At 53.2% G+C, this 21,835-nt stretch overlaps 1 protein-coding gene across 1 annotated transcript; it reads right to left on the reverse strand.

Annotated features, from left to right (window-relative positions):
- Positions 1–5,056: 5,056 nt before the first annotated feature.
- LOC119099524 (uncharacterized) lies at positions 5,057–21,064 on the reverse strand. Its single transcript, XM_037222683.1, has 9 exons — positions 21,025–21,064; positions 15,513–15,538; positions 14,894–15,025; positions 11,898–11,999; positions 10,102–10,236; positions 9,858–9,951; positions 6,869–7,045; positions 5,749–5,834; positions 5,057–5,173 (listed from the first exon to the last, which is right to left on the reverse strand). The coding sequence occupies exons 1-9, from the start codon at positions 21,062–21,064 to the stop codon at positions 5,057–5,059; spliced, it is 909 nt and encodes a 302-aa protein (XP_037078578.1).
- Between the last annotated feature and the right edge of the window lie 771 nt (positions 21,065–21,835).

A 21,835-nucleotide genomic window follows, 5' to 3' on the forward strand; every position in this document is an offset into this window, starting at 1 on the left:
AAAATGACGCATACTACCCAAAACACGCCACCAAACAGGTCCTCCCTGGACTTGGTCCACATGCTCGCAAAGCTGAGGGGAATGGAGCTCAAGTTGGGGAGGGGAAGGGATTGGGGCCCAGGTTGGGGTGCTGAAGGTTCCCTCAACTGAAAACGAAACTACGCCTCTGCTTGGAGGTGTAGTTTCTTTTCAACGCGGTTTTCAATGCCACCTATACATATATATATATATATATATATATATATATATATATATATATATATATACATATATATATATGTATGTATATATATACATATATATACATATATATATATATATATATATATATATAGGTGGCAAGACATCTTCATCATTATAACTTGGTGTCAGTGCATCACATCATTATAACAGCGGTGACAGTGCACCTTGAAATGCACCAGATATAGTTTGGCATGATGAACTCACAGCAAGCATTTGCACGTGACAAGAATTTAAAGCGAGCTGACGAATCTCAGCGTAGGTCACGCTGTTCATGTCTCCCGCTTTGCAGCTTGGCAGCCATTTTCTTCCGACAACCATTGGGGTCCGGCCACACATCAGGACAGCCTTTCGGCGCATGCGCGAGACTTCATAAACCTTAGCAAGCAACAGGTGTGGCACATCGCATGTCTCTAACGAACTTCTTTGAGTGAAATGCCGCATGGTGGTTGCAGTCAAGTTTCACTATTGCCACAAATTTGTGGACTGCCTTTTGCGGGATGATGGAGATTGACCAAAATACAACTCTTCTACGCCAAATACGAGATGGTTACAACGAGTTTGACGCAGAGGCGTATTTTAGCGAAACAACTGGATGGAGGATGGGACTGAGCAGTGAGATAGGACGAAACTTAGCCCAAAAATAAGTCAACGACCCAGTCTCTTCCTGGATTAGACCCAGTTATTCTCAGAGTTAGAGGCTGGAGCCAAGCTATTACACCCATTGCGTGACGGACATGTAGATCTTCTACGGTGCAGTTTCGCCAGTCTCGTGAAGAAAGCTGGTGGTGGGGGGTGGTGGTGGGGGGGGGGGGGGGGGGGAAGGACGATAGATAACCTAGAAATGTGCCAAATCCGGTTGAGGACAAAGTTCCGAACACTGCTTTGTCAGCATGCATTTAGTGAACATCTATAAAAACGCCTCTACGTACGTGAATTGTTGCTTTAGCACTCGGGGGGACAGAGCTGGACATGGATATTAGGACAATCCTCGGGAAACACAGCGGTCCTGAATGATAGATTCAAGGCGATAGCTCGCGTTTCAGCGTAATCGGGTGCTGGGATGCGATGTAGCCAATGGTCCAGCGCTTACATTGCCAATAATAGAGCGGAAAGCGTTTTTACAATATAAACACTATGTGTCGTTGAAATGGATTACAGCAGCTGTCCAATTCATTACAGAGCAGCATTAACACCGTAAAAAGCACGAAATACTGATAATGTGGACGAAAGTTGGGTAGTTCTCGCGTAGCATAGATACTTGCATAGATCCAGCATAGGCCCTATTTGTGCACGGCCCTCTGGCCACGGCTAGTGTCGGTCAGCTGGCTTTCGCCCAGTAGCCCGGGCCGAACCGCATCGTCCTGACCCCTCGCGTACCTTTCGCTAGTCTACATCCATTGGTGAGAACGCACTGGGCAGAAGTGCGCCCAGTGAGGAGCGCCACCAGAATCCAACTGACATGGCAACTGAACAGCAGCTTTTCAAAAAGCCTTTAGCATAGCAAAAACAACACCGCATTGTTTTTGTATTGACAAGATATCACAATACCATGTTGGTCTCCATTCATAGTTTCTGTACAATGATGGTGTGCAGGGATTGGCACCAGTCGGAAATCACTGTCATGAAGCCGCGAGTGCTAAGCGTGTGGCCAGCATACGAGCTCGTAGTGCCAAATTCCCAGCCACACCGAATAGCTGCCCTGCAACAGCTACCAAACTTTCAAAGGCAAACACCCGCAATATCCTGCCAATAGTCAACGGCAATAGCCCCCGCCAGTGCGATGCCTGGACACTTTGACAAGTCTGGGCACTTTGAACACGCCTGTTCTACCGGTCCCCAGCTGGTTGCGCATCCTGCGCCGTACCCTCCTGGACGCAGCCCTTCTCGCGGCCGGCCAAAAACAAACGAGACGGGGCCGGTGCCGTACGGGCCACAGGGCCAACGTCAGCTGATGCACCAGCTGGGACCAGAATTCATGCCTCGCCGATACACTACTGTACTGTAATGAAGACGACAAGGCGAATGCCAGCACCCGCACGGTACATGAGCATCTTCACCTCCTCCGCCGATCATGCTGGAAACCGAACGCTGCTGGAAATGATCAGAATCTGAGACAACTTCCCATGCCGTTAGTGTCCATCATATTTGATCTTGAATCCTTGGCTAGTTAAGTGCAAACCCACGCACCACACCGCTGGACAACACTTCATCGCGAGGCAACTGCGGCTAATACGCAGGCAATTATATCAATATATTGATTACATGAAACTATTCCCCTACAAATCACACTCCATTTCACGACAGTGTATGGCCAGACGCGAGTAGATTGCAACAACGTTACCATACGTGTTACCCAGTGTCCAGCACTTCGGAAGCGATGGACAAAGGTGCCAGGAAGCAGGGGCGGGGCGCGTGGCGTGGCGGCCAGCACTCGAACACGACGGCTGGCGTATGGTGGCGGCCAGCTCTGCCAACCGGCCATAGCCGCCATGGCCACCACTGGCCACGCATGGTATGATGGCTGACAGCCACCATATCATGGGTGGTATGGTATGATGGCTGACGGCCACCACACCATGGGTGGTATGGTATGATGGTTGACGGCCACCATACCATGGGTGGTACGGTATGATGGCTGACGGCCACCATACCATGGGTGGTATGGTATGATCGCTGACGGCCACCATACCGTGGGTGGTATGGTATGATGGCTGACGGCCACCATACCGTGGGTGGTATGGTTTGATGGCTGACGGCCACCATACCGTGGGTGGTATGGTATGATGGCTGACGGCCACCATACCATGGGTGGCATGGTATGATGGCTGACAGCCACTATACCATGACGCACATCCAGCTGGAGCGTTCAGCTGTTCTCCAGCGGCAAACCCCCGTTCTTGACCTCAGCGCACCGGTCCAGCGGGCTCCCAACACTAGCAGCGCTGTACCATGGGCAATGCCGCTGGTCGGCCCCCTGGCTTTCAGCGCGGACTCTATCAAAAAACGGCGCCACACTCCGCTCACCCAAGAAATAATGGACATGGCTAGCTGCCGAGCCGGGCACTCCCCGCTCTCTCTTTCTCCCTCTCTCCCTCGTCTCTCTCTCTCTCTCTCTCTCTCTCTCTCTCTCTCTCTCTCTCTCTCTCTCTCTCTCTCTCTCTCTCTCTCTCTCTCTCTCTCTCTCTCTCTCTCTCTCTCTCTCTCTCCGCACCATCCGAATCGACAACAATGGGAGCACCCCACATCCCCACAACTGCCAAAACGCCAACAATGAGAAAAGTTCATTTATTGACATAATATGCACAGAAGGATCAGCTAGCTGCAAAGTTCAAGATAGGAGCATGCACCCCCTCGCTGCCACTCCCTAACCCGGACCCTGGCGGCTCACAGTCGCACCACCTCTCCGCCACAGTCCCGGCGGCCGGCCCCGGCCCGCCGGCGGGCGCCAGCGCTGCCGCGGACACGGCCCGGCCCGGCGCGCTCCGACGGGGCTCGAGCCGGGGCTCAGGAGTGGGCCGCGCCCGACGAGCGGCGCAGCCGGGGGCTGTCGCGGCCACGGGCGGCGCCGCAACGCTGCAGAGACTAGGGTTCGAGGTTCGGTCTACGGCGACCGCGCTGTCGAGGATGGAGCCGCGTCGTCGCTATTGCTACCGCCGATGTAAAAATAAATACAAAACTCCGCAGTTACAAAAAGTGACGGCTTTACAATAAAACGCGTCCCCACTGAGCGGGGCCTGGCGGGTAACTGACACCAAGTGCTACATAATTGTCTCAACTGCCGCGGATCGCGACCGACAGCAGGGCCGCCCACCACCGCCCGGACTCGCGTGGCTCGCTAACAATTTGCACCAGCCGGCGCGCCGCACGGGAATAAACTTGAACAAGGTCGGCCCGAGGCTCCGTCAACACATCATCGGGGGGAAGACGCCAGGGGGAGGGCGCGGCTCAAAGCCGCCCTCATCGCGCGGCGCCCGCTTACTGGCCGGCGGGCGGCGGGCGTCGCGAAGCCGTCCGAGGGTGAAAGACCAGGGCACGGTAGGTGCGATAGGAAAGACGCGCCAGGCGCAGCACGAGCGCCCCGCCGGGAAACGGCCGCCGGCCGATTACAAAACGGACAGTCGGATTACAAAACAGAGTATTCACAATCACGGAGGGAGGAGCGCCCGCGGACGGTGCGCTCAGAGCGCGCGCGGGCGATACTGGCACGGGAAACGAATCTCCGACCGAAGTCGCACGGAGAAAATCTACCAAACAATGCTAACAAAAACATCCAGCGGCGAGCTGGTCTACTATTTGGTACAAACTCAAGAGATCATGCAGAAAAAAAAAACATGCGGCTACGATATACAGCATGCAAAATCAAACAAAGAACACAAGCAGAAAATACTTTGTGCAAAACTCGATTCTTTGCAATAAGTAAAGGCTTAAAGCGACAATACTGTAAGAGAAGCTTGACCTGAATGACTAGCTACGACAGGAAATGTTTCTCCTCTTTGGCAAAACCGGAGTCTGGCCGTCTGCGGGCGTTTCGAACGCCTCCCTACATATGTACAATGTGTTTAGAACACCACAATCGGGTCTAACATGACGGAGCTTGACGCCCGCTCGCAGGCAGGGTCAAACGCTCACTCGCCCAGAGGCGCCGACAGCGGCCGGTCGGCGCGGAAGGCCGCGTAGCACCGACCGCTGGTGGATATGCTCCTATTCTTCGCAGCTCCCCTGGCGGTCGCCGAGGTATCGGGCGCCGGCGGCCACCAGGTTCAGAACGGTCGCACCGCTAGATGGCAGCACTGAAGAGCCGCCAGACAGCGCACTATGCCAGGCGCGGCTCGGGTGCTTGCATAGGGCCCTTGGCGTAGGCGCTCTTGACGCCGGTTTTGCGCATCCACGACACCAGCCGCGGCAGAGTAATGTTGTATTTGCGGGACGCCTGGAGTGGGAGAGGCGCATCATCACTGAGCCGGCCATTACGTCATAACAGTGGCAGCGATCGCTTCGAACAGAGGGGCGCCATGGCTGAGTGGCTGGCGCCATCGGCTCCCACGTGCGGCGGCCGGGTTCGAAACCCCTGTTATACCGCGGCCACTTAGCACCCCTAACCACAGTGGCCGTTGACGCCCTCCGAAACGGCGCGCCAAGACGCGCATCGTATTCCTTTCGGCAAGGGAGTAAAACAGTGATGTAATGATGTAATGAGTGGGAGTAAAACAGTGATAACTGTCACTGCCGTGCCCTCTCACATTCGATGAAGCGAGGCCAGAGCACATTAGCAAACATGCCTAAACCTCCACACGCAGGGCCTATCTGAAGCCCAGTTATTTAAGCCTTCCACTGAATTTGGTCACTCCAACAGTGCTCTACACACACCGGATTTCACAGGACCACAATCTGTCCCGGCAGGTTTCCGACAGGGCGCCGGCGGCGACGGCAGCCCCGGCTGACCGCCAGCAGGGGCCGACAGGCCGGCGCCGGCGGCGCACCGTCCGGCCGGTGGGCAGCACTCACCTTTGACGCGGTGATGGTGCCGGAGCGGATCTCCTCCAGGGCGTCCCGCATCTCGGCGCTCATCACACCGCGGGGCTTCCGCTTCCCTGGCGGCCGAGGGACGGACGCACAGTGAGCAGAGGAGGAGCAGCAGCACCCAGGTAGGAGCGTGCGGGCGAGGGCGGAGGAGCAGTAGCACTCAGGATGGGAGGGAGCGCGCGGGGACGGGGGAGCAGTAACACTCAGGGTGGGAGGAAGTGGGCAGGGGGAGGAGCAGCAGCGCCCAGGGTGGGAAGGAGAGGACTGGGGGAGAAGCAGTAGCACTCAGGGTGGGAGGAGGCGGGCAGGGGGAGGAGCAGCATCGCCCAGGGTGAGAGCGATAGGGCAAGGGGAGGAGCAGCATCGCCCAGGGTGAGAGCGATAGGGCAAGGGGAGGAGCAGCAATGCCCAGGGTGGGAGGGAGAACAGGATGGGCAGCAGCGCCCAGGGTGGGAGGGAGAGTGCAGGGGGAGAGGCAGCAGCGCCCGGGGTGGGAGGGAGAGGGCAGAGGGAGGAGCACAAGCGCCCAGGGTGGGAGGGAGAGGGTAGGCATGGACGAGCACCAGCACACAGGGTGGGAGAGATCAGGCAGGAGCAGAATGGAAGACGCACCAGGTGGCGATTCTGTATTCAAGTCAAGCGATTCATTATCAATATTATTTTTAACTGCTGACGCACGTAAAAGACATGCTGCCAAAACACAACAGGGCGTCTACACAAAAATGCTTTCAAAACACGACCATGTTGAGCTTCACTAAGTTAAAAAAGGCCATCATCCATAATGCAATAGCTCATTCGCGCAGCCTTCTCGACAACTAAACAAGTTATACCCATCATATCGCATGCGTTTGTAGTGTTCAACACCAAAAACTCTGTAAGGTCAAAAACAAATAGAGACCTGATACCCCATGAATGAATGTAGCTGTGCCCCGTTGCCCGTGGGCGGAGACAGCGCGGCGGGGGGGGCGGGGCGGGGGCAGGGCAGGGGCAGGGGTAGGTAGGGTAGGGTAGGGGTAGGGGTAGGGGCAGGGGCAGGGGCAGGGGAGGGGCAGGGGTGGGACGGGGCGGGGCACGACAGACCTTCGCGGCGGGTCCCACGTACCTGCCATGCCGACGCGTCCGCGCGCCTTGACACCCTGGCGCCGCATGTTGACGTACAGCGTCGGAATGGGGATGTCGTACTGGATGGACGCCTCCGCCACGGTAATCAGGCCGGCCGAAATCTGCTGCAGCGCCGCCAGCACGTGCGGCGAGTCGGGCGTGTTGCGCTTCGACGTGCCTGCCGCACGGGGAGCCGAGGTCACTCATGTTACCAGCGCCGGGGTCACTGACAGCACCAAGACCGGGGCCACTCACGTCACGGCACCGGGGTCACTGACAGCACCAAGGCCGGGGCCACTAATGTCACCAGCGCCGGGGTCATGACAGCACCAAGACTGGGGCCACTCATGTCACAGCACCGGGGTCACTGACAGCACCAAGGCCGGGGCCACTCACGTCACGGCACCGGGGTCACTGACAGCACCAAGGCCGGGGCCACTAATGTCACCAGCGCCGGGGTCACTCATGTCACCAGCGCCGGGGTCACTCACATCACCAGCGCCGGGGTCACTCATGTCACCAGCGCCGGGGTCACTCACATCACCAGCGCCGGGGTCACTCACATCACCAGCGCCGGGGTCACTCATGTCACCAGCGCCAGGGTCACTCATGTTACCAGCGCCGGGGTCACTCACATCACCAGCGCCGGGGTCACTCACATCACCAGCGCCGGGGTCACTCAAATCACCAGCGCCGGGGTCACTCATGTCACCAGCGCCGGGGTCATCAGTCACCAGCGCCGGGGGTCAACAATCACCAGCGCCGGGGTCATCATGTTACCAGCGCCGGGGTCACTCATGTCACCAGCACCGGGGTCACTGACAGCACCAAGACCGGGGTCACCCATGTCACCAGCGCTGGGTCACTCATGTCACCAGCGCCGGGGTCACTCATGTCACCAGCGCCGGGGTCACTCATGTCACCAGCACCGGGTTCACTCATGTTACCAGCACCGGGGTCACTCATGTCACCAGCGCCGGAGTCACTAACAGCACCAGGACCGGGGTCACTCACGTCGCCAGCACCGGGGGTCATCATGTCACCAGCGCCGGGGTCACTCATGTCACCAGCGGGGGTTGATCATGTTGCCAGCGCCGGGGTCACTCATGTCACAGCACCGGGGTCACCGACAGCCAAGACCGGGGTCACTCACGTCACCAGCGCCGGGGGTCACTGACAGCACTAAGACCGGGGTCACTCATGTCACAAGCACCGGGGTCACTGACAGCATCAGGACCGGGGCCACTCATGCCACCAGTGCATACAGGCCGGCACAAGGAACGCTCATCAGCGTTCGTGTTTGCGCTGACATGGACAATGGCTGTCTTGCAACGCTTGTAAGCCGAGCAAAAGTGTCAGTCACGGTGATAACGGTGTACTGTGGTAGACGGACCCGGCACAGCCGTGGTGATCCGGCTTGGAGCCGCCAAGACACCGCGGAGCTCCACACGACGCTCCGCCGACCAGAAGCGATGCGCCAGTACATAATCCCTCAACGGTAACAGCCCGTGTGAGCTGCGAGACGCTAAATCGGGGCCCCCGGCATCCGTGCGCTTCGCGAAACCCTTCCGGTGGCGGCGCAATGCGCCAAGTTAGATACCGCACCAGCAGCGCCGTGCCAGTATTTTGTGAGCCGTAGCCGGCATGACGCGGCCGGTTTTCACCCTCGCCGCGCGGCAGCTATTCTGGCTGGAATCATTGGCAGGGGAGGAGGGGCGGGCACCCCTTCGCAAGCGTCCCCAAACTGAGCGAAGTCACGAAGCAGACACCCGGTGGAGAGCCCGGGCTCCAACGACGTCCGGTTTAACCCAGAGGCGAAACGGTGGCCATAGAGGCCACGTAAACATTGGAGCTTAAAACACAAAGTGGTACATTACATCTCTCGGGAATAAACAGCCCCATTTTCTAGCTGAGAGGGATGACAACTGCGTCGTGAATAAGACTGGGTGCGAAGAACTTGGCTTGGAACCACCTGAGGTCGGAGAGTGCCATCATTCGTCACTTATGTCGCTTGACTTTGAAAAGGTCATTGCTCCATCCAAAATGGCCCGCATGCTCGGTGATTCTCATTCGATTTTAATTAAGTACTCGCCACATCACTCCACGCCAACGATCCCTAAAACCATGTCATAAAAACGGTCTTGCACGCCTTCACAGACAGCATTGTATCCCGGGAAATGCAATGACCTGGGAATATTTTTCCCATGAGCAACAAAATATATGGCCAGCTTTGCTAACTTTCACGGCACGCCATTTATCAACTTTCCAACGCATCGACAATGCTATCTAGGGGAGGGAGAAGACATCCACCGGTCTTGACTGGCGGAGACTGATGATTAAAGACGCCGTTGCGCCGTTAAAGACGCTGTCACCACGAGGCCCAAAACCAGTACAATCCAGACAGCTCACACCCTAGCCAGCGACACTTGGCTAGTTTGAGAACCCAGGCCGGTACCATTTGTTGTCTCGTTAAGACGCCGCCAACGTGGCCCTGCCACTTTGAGGGCCCCCGCCGAGCGGCTCGAGCAGTTTGAGAGCCCCAGCGGGCGTGACTCAGCCGATCGGCCGGGGCTAAGCAAACAGATTCGGTCAAACCACGCGAGGGCGGCACACAAAAACAGCCAGCGCTGCACCTGTCGGACAAAGCGGGCCCGGCGGCGGGCGGGCGGGTAGACGGACGGACAGACAGGCCACACCGCCGGCCGACTGTGAGTCCGCGGCACGGCGAGAAGGCGCCGCGGCCGGCCGGCATCCAACTCCGCTGTTTACGGTCCAAACAACACTCATCGTGAGTTCCGCGATTCGACCTTTATACATACGTTGCATAGCGCGGCGGGTGACGCACGTGATGGCGCGGCTCCAGAACGAGGCAAAACACAAGCCCTCGATACCGACTCTACGCACCGCAGCGGCCTTATGCGTCGTTGCACACTGTCCACTGCTTCTCGCACCCCAGAGACAAGCTCTCCTGCAGCTGTACGGACACTCACCGAAGCCGGGCGGGTCGGCGATGCCAGGCAGGAAGAAGTGGCCGTTCTGGTAGGGCAGCAGAGGCGGCGGCGGCCGGCCAGCGCCCGACAGGACCTCGGGCGCGTCGCGCGGCGGCGCCAGCGCGCCATGTGGCGACGCCAGCGAGGGGTGTGGCGACGCCAGCGAGGCGTGTGGCGATGCCAGTGACACGTGTGGCGGCGCCATCGAGACGTGTGGCGGCGCCAGCGAGGCGTGTGGCGGCGCCAGCGAGGCGTGTGGCGACGCCATCGAGACGTGTGGCGACGCCATCGAGACATGAGGCGGCGCCAGGGAGGCACGCGGCGACGCGTCATGACGCTCCGGTGATGCCTCCCGGCCGAACTCGGCCAGCAACGCCGCCTGCCGGACAGCGTTGCGTCAGAGATGACCGCATCAGCGAGGCTCGCAGCAGTCGTCGAGACGACCATCAGATCTACCAAACCACGCCTGCCTTTTTGGTTTCAGCTTCTTGTGGTGGTTTGGGCTCAATAAAGGGGGACTCCAGACAAAGAAAAGAAGGACAAGTGTGGGGAAACATTGGAAGCACAATAATATCACATAAAGCTACCAAACTCCACTCAAACCTGCCAACATATACATGTAGGCCTTGACACATGCTGGGCTTGACGCGGGAGTCAGACTGACAACATGTAGCGGGTTGCATGTCGTTTTGTCTTGCGCGTCTTTAAACACTCGTAAAGCAATGTTCTAATCCACGTGACTAACGAAGCTATAAATGCTGTGCCGACGCATCAGCGTATTAAGGGTTCAGTAACTATCCCTATCACGGGAATGTCTCCAACGTAATCCATCGCTTCAAAGTAAAAATGCAAGACCTAAAACCCTGACAAAAGCTCGGGAGCCCAAAACATTCTGGTGATCTCGCAAAAGCACCGCAACCAGCGCGTCAAAATTACGTTCTAATGGCGTCAAGTTCACCTGTGCTTCACATCTTTGTCATATGAGCGTCACATAATGCAGTACGACCACCAACTGATGGTGATTTAAAAAGCAGGCAAAACACCTGGGCATTGGGATGGTCCCGAAGAAACCGAAGAATGATAAGTCATTTACGCCTTATAGCTAACCTCATCCACAACCTAGTGTTTACTCCTACGAGTGAATCAGGCAAACCCCTCCGGCTGTTACTCCATGATCTCCATCCACTTCTATCACGTCCCACAGCCACGACGAATCCGAACGACTGGACTCGAACAGAGCGTGCGACAACAGACCGAAGAGAAACCGTCACACTTCCTGAGCACAGTCGACACTTTCACCACACGTTCCGGCACCAGCGCCCCACGCCCAGTACCTCTCCCTAGCCGGAGCGACATATGAACCCCTCTCCCCGGCCGCGGGAGCCCGGGCCCTTCCCCGGGTCCGGGTGACGCCGACGGGTGACGCCGGCGCGGTCGGCTCATCGGCTCGCCTGTCGGCGGCCGGCAGCGGCGTGACTGGCCGGCCGGCCATGACGCGGCACATCGTGACCGAGAGCGGGCCGAGCGCGAGCGCGCGCGCTGCCCGCTCTTAGACGGCTTCCTGCCGGCTGACGACGCCAGCCAGACGGCCCGGCCGCCGACGCTCGGCCGCGCTGGCGCAGATGACGGGCGCCGACGCCGAGCACGGCGGCAGCCGGCGGACGACGTAGTGTCACCCGGCTCGGGCGACAGGGGACGCCCCGGGCGGGAGACGGCACCCTGCAGAGCCGCGGGCTCACGCGCGCAGCTCGCCGCTGTCAGAACCCTCGCCGGTCCGAGGTCACTGACCCCGAGACCGCTGCAGACTCGCCCCGATCGCCGCCCACCAGCGACCGGGCGCCGTTCGTCCGTCCCGACACTCACCGTGCCGGAGCCTGGCAGGGTCGGCATCGTCGGCAGCGTCGGCAGCGCCGGCAGCGTCGGCAGAGCCTGCTGCAGCGGCTGCAGCGGCTGCAGCGGCGGCGGCGGCGTGGCGATGACGGTGGGGCGCGGCTCGGACCGCGGCTCGCGCTCGGCCGGACGCGGCGAGCTGCGGCCGGCCTCCTCCTCCTCCGGCGGCTCGTCTTCCTTGTCCTCGCCGTCCTCGGAGTCCTCGTCGCCGTCCGACTTCACCAGACCTTTGATCTGGAGCCGTTCAGCCGCCTGGGGGCAAATACGCGCACATGTAATCGCTCTGTAATAGTGTTGACCAATCAATGACACCATCACTGGCAATGTTGAGCGGAGGGAAGTGATAAATCTGCAATTGCCGTGGCGCACAGCATTATTCGACAATTGCTTGTTTTTTTATACAATACGATTCACTGTCATAATACTCTCAAATTTGGCTTCAAGGCGGAATAATGGTAAGCTGGTGTATCTTAAAAAGTGGGTAAGCAGTTCAAGGGCCTCCTTGTCTCCCAGGAGTGTATGCAATATTTTAAAACGAGAGGGAGTGTCAAAATTGCCACAAAAACCCATTTTACCGCGCCACCGATGCACGATTTTCTTTGCACGGCGCGTAAAAAGGTAAGCTTTCAGCCCACCTATTTGCACGTGTCGACATCGATTATTAAAGTGGTGACATCAATTCACATGCATAATGATTTCACTGGTGATTTTCACATGCATAATGAATTCACATGATGACAATTCACTGGTATCTCCTCCGAATAGCACATCGCAGACTCAACATCGAGCGTGGCAACTATCCTGCAATTTTAGTTCACAAACGTACATGCATATTGTTTCATAAAATCGCGACAGAACTATCCACCAACTGGAATCATTGCTTTAACATGCAGCATACTTTCTAACTTTACGACGCTTTTTCCGCATAAATGCTCCTTGAAACCATCCATGAAATCAGAATTATCGCTGTAAAATTCATTCTGAGCCACTTCGGCACAGCTGCTCCAATCTGAGTGCATACCAGAAAAGCAGTTTGTGAAGAAGAATAAAGAACACTATGCTGAACTCGAAATATCTGGGGCGGCGCGCGCCATTCAACCTCAGTCCAACTTCGCAGCACTCCAACTATGGCCCATCCCGCCTTGATGCGCTCAGCGCAAGCTATTTTACGCTTTACGACCCCGCTGGGACATTACGTTTCCAGTTCCGACACGCCGCAGAACAAATTAAATTGTAGGACTCAAGCCCTCTGCACATGACGAGCTCCGCTATATTGGGAACCATGACATCACCGGCACATGGTGCGCGAGCGGCGACTGTGCGCCAGGGTGTGCGACGATGTACGGTGCCGGCTGTACAGCGACGGTGATGCACCGAGCGGATATTGTGCCGACTCATTACAGCAGTCGTCGAGACATCGCCTTGCCCTCGGGCAGAGTACCGGGACCAGGTGGAGAGGACACAGTGGACACAGCGGACGCAGAAGACACGCACAAAACACGGCAGGTGGCGGCAGCTACGCTGACGGCGCCGACGGCCAGCCGGCCCGTTCGCTCAATCAAGTCACGTGCTCTGTCCGCCCTCAATCAGTCTGGTCACGTCTCGCGGCACAATGCTGGAGCTGGCGAGTTACAACAAAACTTGTGGAACACGGAACAGCCTGCATCACAACCGCGCATCAGGACTCAATTCGCATCGTTTCCGACACATCTTGGGACAGTCCGGCGGCGTCTGCCAGTCTGCAATCGGCGGCGGCGGGTGGCGTGGACTCCACGTCCCAGCCGCACCAATCAGCCGCGTCCGAACCGGCGACCGGCTGCTGGGACTCCATCGCCTGACCACCGCCTCCACATCACACTGTAGGGCGCGCGCCAAACATCCGCACCGCGTATAAAGACACGGTCCTTCCGAGGCCGTCCTGCACAATGGACCACCGCGCACCGCCCGCCCGCAGGGACTGCACGGACGTCCCATCGGAATGCGCCAATCGGAGCGCCCCCCCCCCCCCCCCCCCCCCCCCCCCTCCTCCGACGCGCCATTATCCGGCGGCGGCGGCGGGGCGGCGGGTGAGGCGGGGGTGGCACCCCCGCTGACTGTCCCCGCCAGCCTGTCCGTCTCCCACGTCAGCCAGCGGCCCGCCACACACCCAGTCTCGCAGCCGTGCCTCGCCGCTCACAGTCACACTGTTGCGGCCTACAGGCGCAGATGCGCACATGAACACCATCTCGGAAGGAATACGGGGGTGGAGTTTGACAAGCTTTCGCCACGGGTCATAACCGCCCGCCAAAAGAAAGGGAAGGGACTCGCAAATTCGGAGAAGGTTGAGGCTAGGTCACGTGTGACTTCGATGACTACCCTGACAACTCTGACCCCACACGGTCATCTGGGGTTAATGAGGGGAACACCACTCCGCGTCCGAAATTCTGGCCTCAACATTACGTCGCGAATCCCCCAAAATCAACAGTGAGTTTGGTCGGTAGTATCACAGTCACTTGACATGCACATTGCACGATGCTTATGTTAATGACACATATACTTCAGTACTTTTGACATCCACCTTCCCAAGTATTTCTAACTGACTCGTGCAAATCAATGATAGGCAATAGTGTCCTGGCGCAGCCTCGTCCGGAATTAGCTGCTACCCGCGCTGCCATCCAAGGCGAAAAAGACTAAGCACCATCAGGTAAATCGTTCAAGAAAAACATTCTTCAGCTTAAGTGAACTACATATTGATACATGTCTTGCAACAAACCTTCAGCATTTTTTGGATGCCGATTTTTAAAACTTGTGAAATCTCATCAAAATATGCAGTTTTCCGTGACACATCAAATTATATACATAGCTCGAATTCTGAAGACACTGAAGCCTTTTTGCCTTTAGACTGCAGCATGGATTATGAAGGCCAAGCACGCACAGTACCAGGGTAAAACACACAGCGTGCGACACCTTTTGACATTCCAGATGATCATGTACAGATCTCCAAGATATCTCCATTAATTGCATCATCCATTTTTTTAAAGTGCTCTGCAACAACACTCACTTCACGACCAGGACGGATACACCTTTGCATAGCCTGGACATCAAACCCAGCATGAAGCAGCAGCCAGCACCTGGGTCCTGGCCTCGTCCAGATCAGCCGCCCTCACCTTCAGCAGGGCCTCCAGCTGCGCTTGGTCAATGGTGGCCTCGCCGCAGTACATGAACTCGATCAGGGTGCGCATCTCCAGCTCGGTGATCTCGCTCAGCATGACGATCGGCGTCTCCTTGGCCGGGATGTTCTGCGGCACGGGCGCGGTGTCACGCAGGTCGGCACGTCATGCACATGCTGGCCCCCTGCCACACAAGCCACAGTGCCCTGCACATACCAGCCATGTGCCAGGCAGGGTGGTATCACATGAAGATGCAGGCCACACACAGCCGAAATAGGTTTGCTAGTTCCCTTACAAGTGGATCCGACTGTCAAGCTTCACTTCTGCAAGATGGTGAAAATATAAAGGCTTGAGTAAGTGCTGGTGATTTTGAAGCAGTGGCTACCATATTCTGAGCTTTCCTCCTTTCTCCAATTAATTAATGTATCAATTAATTGAGCCTATCCAGTCCTGTCCATTGACCTGCTGGATTCAGTATAAGCATCGCTACTCACATAGAGCAAAGCAATTTTGGTCTAGAATAGTGCCGACATCCTTGCTACAATATTGAGAAAGCCTCAAACACCCCGAACAAAGTGTGCCAGACATGTGGATTTATGTGTCAGGAACTGCTCACACACAGCTTGGCTTTGATGTTGGCAGCTGGCCAAGAGTCAGGAAAGGCGGCAGGCACAAAATTACATTATATACCATGTTCAAAGTGCCCTGCAAATGTTGTCTATGGAACTGAAGCAGTTATCTTGGGTAAGTGCAGACCAGGTCTTTGCAACATGTCATAATCAGTGCACCCAAACCCAGAGTCATTTCTATAAAATATTCAGTCTCACTCCATTATGGCAACTTAAGGAAAACTCAAGTCACTTCAAATATAAGGAAAGACTCAGTGCATACAATAAGTGCACAAATCATGCCAAAATGCAATTCAATGTTACACTGTTCCTGGATATCATAGTGGTGCAAATATTGTGTGCGGCCAATGCATGCTACCTAGGTCATCTAATAAACAATGCACACATAAATAATATATTACATGTCCTGACAGAACTTCCATCCTGTGTTTGACAACAAAGCCATGCCATAAGGGACACCTCTTATGCATGCTACTTTTGTTAGTCACTTTCTGGGACAAGTGCTCCAAGCCTCCTGACCAAATAAAAAGAATGGTCAGCATTGGTGTTACTTTGCCAGTTTGTAATATTATCCAAACATACTCCAAGTACCTGAATTAAGAGATGGTGCAGGCACATACTATATTCCAATTCAGTAACAGATTTGAATGTCACCATGCATCATAGCAATAAGTATTCAATGCAGTTGATAGATTCAATTGTTGGATACAGCACAGAACATAATGGCATCCACATGCACATCCCATATTTTGTTTCTTTGAGCCACATTCCACTAGAAATCAAGCAGCAAATAATGATACTTAGATATTCCTGAATAAAGACTAAATAAGCATACCAAAAATATGGCCCAATATTTCCACTAGCAGCATGCAGTCATTACAAAATTCAGGAAAAAATGCAAGAAAATGTGTATGCTGAAACATCAAGCCAAGTTTCAGTGTATAATCATGAGTAGAGACTAGACCATGCAGCACATCTAACAAAACATTTGAAAAAATACATGCATGTGATAATGAAGTAACACGTCATTGCTTAAAAAAATAGGCTCTAAGTCCCTGCCAAATTTTGGTTCATAGTGTTGGCTAGTTAAGATACCAACACAATCAGTGATCATGTGCCCTAACACCTGGAAACAATCATAGCATACACTGTGTGCACAGAAATCTCCTGGCCAACATGTTTGACTTGATGTTCATGACTAGTCAAATATAAAAGATAGCCAACTCAGAAAGTAGGAACACATACTATGTATTTATAACATACATAAGCATGTAAACATATGAGCATTTTGCATACTACATTAGATAATTAAGCCTGGAGGTATCCAAAAGGCACAGTCAGGTAAAACATTACACTACTCACCTGTATAAAAAACAGCAACTCAGGTCTGATCAAAATCATCTACATTCTGATCAATACACATTCCAAAGCCACAATACACTTTGATGGACATCACAAAATAATGATGTGATGTTTTACCTGCAGAGTCTTCTCAAAGTAGGAGCTGCATGATGCAAGCACTATTCGATGTAGTTGAAATACTTGACCGTCACAAGCAACCATTACATCGCTGAACAAGTGACTACTTAATAGCTTCGTTAAGTAATTGTCCCAATTTCGCTGGTATTTGTTCCATTTCAGTGAGAACTGCTGAGTGGACCCCATAGTTCCGCTCTTCCGTAGATGCTCTGCAAGACAACGCAAAGACGACGTTTGAGAAGGCACGTGAAAAGACACGGACTTTCACGCACACCAAACACAAGCGTTACAGCTCAAGCGATTCACCTCCAAGAACATACAAGTCAAGACAAACTGTGGTCAATGACCCTAAATGAAATACCTTTCCCTATCAGGAACACACTACATTGGTCCCGGGGCGTTCACTCCAATCGCGTAAAAATAGCCCAAACAAAAGAGGGCATTGGACATGCAGGAGTACCAGAAAAATCGTATTGAAAAAGACGGCAGCACAAACCAAATTATTATCTTCTTCAGCAGCGTAAGGCATCTGCAGCTAAATTGTTAGATTGAAGCCTACAGTGAAATGAACATAAGCATCCACATTTCTGTGAAATGTACCGCCTATAAATATGCAATAACTTCTACTATGTTTGACACATCATTAACTCAATGAATGACCATTAATTTAATAGGCAAAAGCCTATTCTAAACACAATGTCAATAGCCCCCGTGAACACAATAGACATGAATGAACACTGGGAATCGAATGAAACCTATATGTTTACGCTTTCAAACCACCTTGACTTCAGACTCAAATAAGTGCAAACATACTGTGTGGGCCAAAACGATAGCACTGTACTTCGGATGGCGATCCTTCGGCGGTGACTATCAACGAATCACTGGATCTTTCAAACACGCCATATTTTGCGAGCGTGAATTGAATTATCCTGACATTTTACTTGCCCCGAATTTACTGATTTTTCAAATTTCAGGACATAACTGATGTCTACTGCGGAAGCTAAAAGAAGCACTCGAATACACACGACATGATTTCACGGATATTTGTGGCACAAAAAATTACTTAAATACATACTTCACGATATCATGGAGCAGCTGTGATTTCAATGGAATGTCTATCAGACCAGTTTACGGGTCAAAAGAGACCAGGTAGTCACGTTTTTGTTCATGTCAGGTTAAATATCCCGAAACAACTTGGTTCCTGTAAATTTTCGCACATGTCCATAGCACTTCCAGATTGTCCACACAAATGAAGCTTTAGGAAGTCCATCAAAACCTGATGGACATGAAAGTAAGTCCAATCGAGCTGTTGATGTACGTCCTGAAGGCGGCACGTCGACGATAAAAAACGTTCTCTCACAGGGCGTACGCACTCCCCACGTAGGTGAGAGGGCACAGTGTGCAGCTGTCTTGATAAACCGTGTTGACTGTCACGCAGGTTTTATCGAATACAGACATGTAGGGAATGCATACAACTCGTTTGATGGGCCATGCCGGGCCTGCACATCAGTGCAATCGGAAAGCTGCATGAAAAATGGTAAGGAAATCAATAATTCATTCGGGCGCAACAATTCAAAATTAGTGATGAATTTGACTTACTCATGCTATGTGGCATAGTAGGCCTTTGAAGGTAGACGACACCGGATGATTCGTTGTTAGTCACCCGATAAGGGATTGCCATCCGCAATATACTGACGTTATTGTAACCTTCTTGGTATTTTTACGCTTATATGAGTCTGATGTCAATGTGCTCTGCATAAAATCAAATATGAATCGACTTGGAGAAGGGTCAGAACTCAGTAAAGGAAAAAACTTGGGCAACGAATGCATCCTCGATCACTGCTAAGCCATTCTTTTCTATGATGCCGTTCAAGAAGCCCTATTTGCCATGGCTGGTTTTCTTTTCATTGTGGGGACTTCACCGGTGAGAAAGACGTCTTGGGGCGTATTCTGAGGGCAACTTTGAGCCATTTTCCCACCAATTCTCTCAATGTTAGCCTTTTTCAGATATAAGAGCAACATTAGTATCTGCCACGCACCTCTCGCCTTCCTAGCCACCGCAGTCGTCCATTCAACCACCGTAACATGCCTACTTCAGGTTGCCTAGAAGCTTCATGAACCTGGATCAAACATTCAGTTATTTAGTGCCACTGGAACGGGCATGCATTGCCTACTATGGCTAAGTTACCAGGCTAAGTGAGATAAAGACAAAAAAGACGCCGGATGGTGCGTTCGCGTACGCGCGTTTCAGAGTGGGGGAGGGGGCAGGCTCCACTTGTCCTGTGGAGAGCAGCTCCGGCGGCCGTAGGGGGGGGGGGGAGGGGGGTGGGGGAACGAAAGACTTTGTTCACTTTCACATGACACATTTTGGAGAAAGGAAAATGCCCCGGTGGCTATACTTTATATACACGTGCAACTGTTTTCGACTGTTTGAAAAATATTACCTACTCAACTCATCCATGGCGTTCGGCAAACAAGACTTCTCAGTTTCCTGAACTTACTTAGGCGTCTTAGCAATTTTCCAGTGAAGAGACACAATCATGCTACTGGCTAGGCATTTTGGTCCATTGGAAAGACCCCTGAATCCGCAGTTTACGTGTCAAAATAAGACCAATGCAAAGACTGGTCAGAATTTTTAAGTCGAGCCCATGGCCCCTACCGCCCCAATATTTTGTAAGTGCCATGATTCTGCCGATAACTTTTCAGGAGATGAGATTTCAAGCAAAATATTTCAAGCATTTGTCGCAGTATTATGGGCAGCAACAAATTGTAAACCTTCAAATATTGCCTGCCAAAAACAATGTGAAAAACATGAAAACGGGACTTCTCCTGCAACAAACAACTCACAGATATGAAGGTCCTTGTTTCGGATATGCCTTGTCTGAGCCACGCTGCCGTCCTGCGTCGGCGGCCACAGCCCAGACCCGGCCGCTCGTCAGCGACGGCCACCACCCACAACGCGACTGCGGAATAATTGTATGACTGCTTTGGTGCATGCTTATGGATCAGCACCACTACCTGTTGGTGTGTAGATTTCGAGAGCTGCCCGCCTCAGCTGTGAATTGGTCCACCGTGCGTTCACTTGCCCCCTTCAAAGTAAGCGACTTGAGCCGTTGTTGTAAGAAGCACAAAGGTAGGTACACACGTTTTTAAACATGTTGCGTACCTATATGTGTCGTCGGTCTTTTGCGTCGCCCGTATTTTAGGACAAGAGTTGACATTTCAGTTTTCATGCATTGCCAGCTTTTCATGCAACCTCCGTAAAACTATCACTAGCACGCTATTTGACTGAAAATTGTAATCGTTATTTGAAAGGCCTAATGAACTGCGGGCTGGACATTTTCTGTAATCACCATCATTACTTCTGTATTTCCCTGACGAGTATATGCCATTTTTAGGCATTTTATGAGACGGCTGAAATGCATGCTGATTAAACCACACTTTATGAGACGGGTGAAATGCATGCTGATTAAACCACAGAATACTTTGGATTGTGATTGTAAGCTTGATGTACAATTAAACGATCAAGACTGCTCATTAAGCCCAAGTCTGACATGCCAGGACTCATTGCACCAGCTCATTAGACTTCGGCCGCGTGCTTTTCAGTCGTTGGCAAGTTGCGGTTCAGTGGTCATTTGTCGGGGTATTACTCAAATAGTTTTATTTGTGCCGGTTCCCGCCGTCGTGTCCGGGTAGTTCAGGCTGCCGACCCCCCCCCCCCCCCCCCCCACCCCCCACGTGGCAGGCGCCTGGAGCTGAGTCCCAGGGGAGACTGACTGATCCAGCACATGCCAGTTGGTGGGGGGGGGGGGGGGGCGAAAGGGTCTCCACGATTATACGGCATGACGGCGCCAGTGTATTTGATGGCGCATGAAAGGCTCCTCCGAACGGTTTTAGGCAGTTTTTCCGCCAAAATTGACTTCATGTAGTCTGAAACAGTTATGCGTACACACTGCTTGGACTACGCCACACAAGAAAACCTAAGGAGTTTTTGAAGACATCTCATACGGTGCCACGTACCGTGGTAGCGCAGTACCACGCACCGCGACATGGCTGACATGGCTCAACACAGGCAGCACCCAAAGACAATACTGAAAGGTGACAAGCTTCTTCTTTCAAAACTTTACAAATGTGTGACTTACAAGTTTCACAGTTTGCCCGAGCCTAACTGTTGACACAGGGCGTCGAATCGTGTCATCAAAACAAACGCATTGGACGTGCAATGCATTCGCACTTTTGCACAATGCACTTGTGATTAATGTTGCTGCACAGCTTGCCCCTGCTCGACAAGCGCACCTGGTCATCCCCTGTTCCTGAAACCAAAACCGTTCAGAAATGTCTCCCGCAAACTCAAGGGATGAACATCGTTGTCAGCATCAGTGGTTGTTAGTTCCCCTGAAAGCTTGCTTTAAATAAATCGTGCATTTGAAACGGCTGAATGCCACGTGGCTGACGCGCGAAGAGTAAATATATTTCATTTTATCATATAATGCGCAAGCACAATGAACAACACTGCTGGTTGCCCAAAAACAAATATATAAACAGCTTCACAGCGTAAGATCTACCCGGTTTAGTCGAGGTTTGCTTGAAACGGCCGATATTCTCCCGGCGTTTCATAAAATGCCGAAATGACGCGTCGGTCAGGCGAAAAGTCATCATGGTGCCGACGGCAAACGCCCACGGATCACGGCATTTCCATTACTGCCTTAGCGAAGTAGCGGTAGTTTGCGAAGGTTGCAGGATGCGATGACATGATATGGAAACTTAGCTTTTGCTTGACAGGCTGGAATGCGTTAAACACTAATAAGGTATCCATATCAAAATACACAAA

This window comes from Pollicipes pollicipes, unplaced genomic scaffold, assembly GCF_011947565.3.
Source record: "Pollicipes pollicipes isolate AB1234 unplaced genomic scaffold, Ppol_2.1 Scaffold_2555;HRSCAF=2994_pilon_pilon_pilon, whole genome shotgun sequence".
Taxonomy (NCBI): Eukaryota; Metazoa; Arthropoda; class Thecostraca; order Pollicipedomorpha; family Pollicipedidae; genus Pollicipes; species Pollicipes pollicipes.